This window comes from Numenius arquata, chromosome 2 (genome assembly GCF_964106895.1).
Source record: "Numenius arquata chromosome 2, bNumArq3.hap1.1, whole genome shotgun sequence".
In the NCBI taxonomy this organism is placed as follows: Eukaryota; Metazoa; Chordata; class Aves; order Charadriiformes; family Scolopacidae; genus Numenius; species Numenius arquata.
The window spans coordinates 131,563,301-131,568,929 of NC_133577.1; the positions used below are offsets into that span (position 1 = coordinate 131,563,301).

Genomic DNA, 5,629 nt, shown 5'->3' on the forward strand with positions numbered 1-5,629 from the left:
GGAAATAGTTGCAAGTCTGTGCCGTGACCAGAGACTTCCTGGTGGGTGATGGGGAAGCGAGAACACGAGTAAATGCTGAGGAAGACACGTCGATGCACAAAGTAGAACAAACTGGTGCTGCGAACCACATCCCTGATTCAGCACAACGTGCCAACAGCGCGGAAATTAGGAAGGAAACGGGATACCCGCCGTGATTTTCTTGACATGTAGATGAAACAAATTCAGCGGAGCAGCGCAGCAGCCTACACAATGCCAGCAGTCGCCTACAAACAATGCCACAAAACTATGACTTTACCGCGTCAAGACCTCTTCACGGAGGGAACATTTTAAGATGGAGAGAACATTTGAAGATGGAGGGAACATTTTAAGATGGAGAAACAGCATAAGGCTTTACAGGCCTTTATGGGTTTGGGTCGATCACATTATAATCGAGTGTTCCATAAGTGACTGTTATCCATAACATAAAGTTACCTGGAAGTGGGAAAGGTGCTGCACCTCCTCCTGCTGAGTTAAGGCCATGGGAAATGGCCTTGAGAGGCGGCTCCAGCTCTGCCAGACCGGCACCGCAGATGTTCAGCCTTGAGAAACCAACTGCAATGCTGATGTGAGACTTCCTGTGCTCCTCACGGTGCCGCTTGCTGCAGAGAGCGGTCTCGCACGCTCACAGTCCCTCGGGTGTCCTAGAGAACTGGGACATCTCCCCTTCACAGCAGCTCTACCCCATGGCGGATTCTCTTTTCCTAACTCTTTCATCAAGATTCCAGCCCTTTTGTATTTCTTTCCATCTCTCCACAGCCTGCGTCAGTTCAGGACACATCCTCGCCCTTCCCAGTCACTCCACTGCATCCTTCCAGTTGGTGGAATCTGGGAGAGATGTACAGCTTCGCTTGACACGCTGCTTCACAATTTACCAAGGGCTGCGTTAAACACACGTGGAGGAAACGGAGCGAAAAAACCCCCTGAACCGTAGCACAAAGCTTGTGTCTCTTGCCAGGATGTTTGCACTAAGAGCGTTTACTGTAAGGGGGGAGACCTGCTGGGGGGCTTCATCATAACCTCTAACTATAACCTATAACCTCTAACTATAACCTCTAACTATAACCTATAACTATAACCTATAACCTATAACTATAACCTATAACCTCTAACAGCATCACTGACAAACATCTAAGCTAGATCTCCAGATTTTCACTACAGCCAAAGGAGAGCTGGTGGTAATTGGATACCAGAAAGAAATTCTTTCCTGTGAGGGTGGTGAGACACTGGAACAGGTTCCCCAGAGAAGTTGTGGATGCTCCATCCCTGGAGGTGTTCAAGACCAGGCTGGATGTGGCTTTTTTGAGCACCCTGCTCTAGTGGGAAGTGTCCCTGCCCATGGCGGGGGGGTTGGAACTTGATGATCTTTAAGGTCCCTTCCAACTCTAACCATTCTATGATTCTAATTCACTGGAGCTTCAAGAACTGCTCATCTGACCAAACGTCGCCATTTCCTGTCGAACAAGGTGGATCACGCGCAGACACAGATGACATCGCATGGCTCTCTTGACCCAGAGGGGGAGCGCTGGGCGACTCTCAGATAAGCTGCTGTTATAGAAATCATACTTAACACTGTCAATCTTACCAAGTATCCACTTTTTGAGCTCAAGTTTCCACCAGTGCTGGTTAAAGCAGCTGGAGGGACACCAGTGCTACTGGGGAGCAGGTCCTATCTGTAAAAGAACAGTGGGTGAAGCAAACCCCGCTACAAACGCTTCAGACTGCTGAGGCGCAATGCTTTATTCCACACAGAACTGGAGGGCGAGGGGCCACAGCTGAAATTACAATGGCACAGCGTCACTTACCATTTGTCACTCTATGCTTGAGCTATAATAAGAGTGTCTTTGTACGGACACAAGAGTGGTTACGGCAAAATATTTGAGCTAACCAGTGGAGAGGTCAGTACGAGTTTAATCTGCAAAAAAAAAGTCTCTTCTTCACCGGGGCCCCCTGGTTTTCACGAAGTCCTTTATTTTCCAGCCACTCGTTTCTTTCCTTTCTTCCCCTTCTTTTTGGGGGAGCCAGGCCAGGTAAAGCCCCGAAACTCCAGGCAGGCGGCGGCATTGTGGCAGATGTAGTAGGCGTTGAGCATGGCAGCTGGGCTGAGGATATCCACTTCCTTCTCCACCTTCTTTGCTTTCTTTTCGGAGCTTTTGCCTTTGCCACGCTTGCGTTTGCTACTTTTAACTGCCTGCAGAGAGGAAACGACCACAAAAACATGGTTAGTCCTGTGTCTTTATGGTCTCGCTTCTGGGTAGAGGATCCCGAGACATCCCAGAACAGCTGTTTCACTGCATTTCAGTCCTGGCTCACAGTATTAGCTCGGAGCCCCTCACCAGACTCCTGTACTTCGTGGTGATTTTATATCCGGACTCACAAGCATTAAATACGCTTTCACCAAACCCAATATTTGCTCTACAGGCTGTAAGAATCTGTAAAGTCATCAGACGTGGCTAATTAGTGTTCCCCTGTGCTTCTCACTGGCTAAAAAAAAAAAAAAAATGTGCGCAATGGAAATAATACATTATTTTCAATTGATTTTTTAATTAATGCATTACGATACGATCCTAAAGTAAACCAAGCCTATGTTGTGTGTTCACACACTGCTGCGTGTCTGCTTGTGACTCTGGATCATAAAGCAGAAAAGCAGGTCTCCCATCTACAGCCGTCGTCTTCTCAAGGCTCCGTGATGCAGTTGCTCTTCTACCATCGGCGGTAACACAAATCTAAACAGCAGCTCTGCCATAGAATCATAGAATTGTCCAGGTTGGAAGGGACCTTTAAGATCATCTAGTCCAACCATCAACCTAATAAACTCTGATAAAAACCATCACTAAGCCATGTCTCTCAGCACTATGTCAACCCGGCTTTTAAATCCCTCTAGGGATGGTGTGTCAACCCCTTCCCTGGGCAGCCCATCCCAATGCTTAATAACCCTTCCAGGGTAAACATTTTTCCTAATATCCATCCTAAACCTCCCCTGGTGCAACTTGATGCCATTTCCTCTTGTCCTATCGCCTGTGAATCTACATCTATATCTATGACATATATATATGGTATTTATATCGCCTGCCGTTCTCTACGGAGGAAGAGGTGTTGCCAAGACCCCTTGAATGGGCCAAAAAATTACTCCTGTTAACTCCAGCTGATTAGCGCTGGTGCCCGAACACCCAGCCTCTTGCCCCCGAGAGGGATTTCCCGGGGTCTGATTCACTCCCTGGATTGTTTTCTCACCCGTCCTGGTCGCTCCTCGCAACAAGCCTGGAGCGTGTCCGCGTGGAAGACGCTCTCTCCAGGTCTTGAGCAACAGAAACCGGGTCGGGGACCCGGGGGGATCTCTCATTGCTGCTGTGAGGGCAGGAAAACGGTGATGGCAACACGGAGCCAGAAGGTGGGCGGTGTCCCAGGAACGCCGAGGATGGAGAGACAGCTACTCCCAGAGAAAAGGCTGAACTTATTTGCACATCGTGAGTGAGGGACTGAAAGTATTTGATCTCTGGTCGGATGCCAAGAGCACTTTCAGGACACACCGAGTCACTTTATGCATCTGCCCGTCTATTTCTGTTATTTGCCTGGGTTTGCACACTGTAATTAAACGGATCCAAGCACTTCATTAGGAAAAATTAGCACTAACACAGCCAGAAAGGCCAGATGTAACTATCAGCTGGGCATAAACTAGGGGAAGGCAATATATATAGCATATTTTTCATGGTATGAGTTCTGAAGAATCCGTTTACAGCTCAGTAGTACAAAAAAGACTGAATTTCACTGAATTTTTTTTTTAGAGTTGGAAGGAACCATATAGATCATCTAGTCCAACTCCCCTGCTGAAGCAGGATTGCTTAGAGAATGAGCAAACATTTGTGCTCTGAGGTATGAGAACAGTCAGGGGTACAATCTGCAAAATCAGCCGGGACCACAATGTGAAAGAATTAAAAAACAAAAAAAAACCAAACAAACACCCAAAAGTCATGAGTTCTATATAAAACACACAGAACCGCTATCCACAGAAGGAATATGGACAGACAGGAAATACAGACCACAGGCTGCAGCCGGTGGCAGATTGTTTCCTAAAAGCTTCAGTGGTGCAGACTGCAAAGCACTTGAACTCAGACATGTATTAGAGAAGGCGACAAGCCTTTTTCGCAGACCTTAATTAGGTAGAATTTGTTGAACACTTCACGTGCTGGAATGTGCACACTTCACAGAGTAGGTGCTTATGCCAGATTTTTCAATCACGCTCCCCTGTTTACACACTCCCAGCAGGGCCACTGGTGGATCTTCTGAGCGCGATTAGCCTCCTGGTCAGAATTTGGCCTGTAGCTCATCTTTAAGATAAAAAAAGTGCTTACAGGTAAGAGCAAACTGTTACCATAACTCTGTGGGAAGAAGCAGGGAATGCCTTTTGTCTGGAGCAGCCTCACTGCTCCCGCTGTCCCCCTGGAGCAGATACCTCTGACCTCCAGGCTTTAAATGGTCTCTATCGTTGTCAGCAACCGTCTTGGCTACTGCTTCCTCCCTGTCATGAAATGTGGCATCAGTCAGCTCACACATTAGAATCATAGAATCGTCCAGGTTGGAAGGGACCTCTCAGATCATTGAGTCCAACCATCAACCTAACACTGACAAAAACCATCACTAACCCATGCCCCTCAGCACCACGTCTGCCTGGCTTTGAAATTCCTCCAGGGATGGTGACTCCACCACTGCCCTGGGCAGCCTCTTCCAAGGCTTAATAACCCTTTCAAGGAAGAAATTTTTCCCCAATATCCATCCTAAACCTTGCCTGGTGCAACTTGAGGCCGTATCCTCTTGTCCCATCACCTGTTCCTTGGGAGAAGAGACCAACCCCCCCGGCTACACCCTCCTTTCAGGGAGTTGTAGAGACTGAGGTGGTCTCCCCTCAGCCTCCTTTTCTCCAGGCTGAACACCCCCAGCTCCCTCAGCCGCTCCTCACAAGACTTGTTCTCCAGACCCCTCGCCAGCTCCGTTGCCCTTCTCTGGACACGCTCCAGCACCTCAATGTCTTTCCTGTCGTGAGGGGCCCAAAACTGGACACAGCACTCGAGGTGGGACCTCACCAGTGCCCAGTACAGGGGGACGATCACTGCCCTAGTCCTACTCGCCACACTATTCCTGATACAGGTCATGCTGGTGGCCTTCTTGGTCACCTGGGCACGCTGCTGGCTCATTTCAGCCGGCTGTCCACCAACACCCTCATTTAAGCACAGCCTAGAGCAGGAAGAGTTCCCAAAGCACAGGAAGCTATCAGTCCACAGCACAGCACCACAAACCCCGTCAGAAGTAACACCGTGTGCTTGCACATACAGCAGTGCCAGAGCCAACGCTTGGCGCACCGGCTGGCAACCCTGGGATTCCTCACAGATTTATCAGGCCACCAAAGGACACGTGATGCTGAACAGCTCTTTTTGGGTGTGTCGAGGCAGGACTCGCGCAGATCAAACTTCCTACTGTGGTCTCTTTTAAGTTTTTAAACTACAACCCAGCGTGACAGCTGCACACTCTTTAAAAGTACCGGGAAATCCATGTTTGTGCAGTATTTTCATCCACCCACAACCAATAAGATTCGAGG

General features: G+C 48.6%; 1 protein-coding gene across 1 annotated transcript; it reads right to left on the bottom strand.

The window, feature by feature from the left end:
* Positions 1-2,005: 2,005 nt before the first annotated feature.
* Positions 2,006-3,583, bottom strand: SMKR1 (small lysine rich protein 1). Its single transcript, XM_074167776.1, has 3 exons — positions 3,567-3,583; positions 3,271-3,334; positions 2,006-2,227 (listed from the first exon to the last, which is right to left on the bottom strand). The coding sequence occupies exons 1-3, from the start codon at positions 3,581-3,583 to the stop codon at positions 2,006-2,008; spliced, it is 303 nt and encodes a 100-aa protein (XP_074023877.1).
* Between the last annotated feature and the right edge of the window lie 2,046 nt (positions 3,584-5,629).

Bases quoted from the DNA above. Each gene is read 5' to 3' on its own strand.
- SMKR1 (XM_074167776.1), bottom strand. The intron at 2,228-3,270 runs GTGAGAAAACAA...TCCTCTCTGCAG, and splicing joins GCGAGGAGCGACCAGGACGG to GCAGTTAAAAGTAGCAAACG.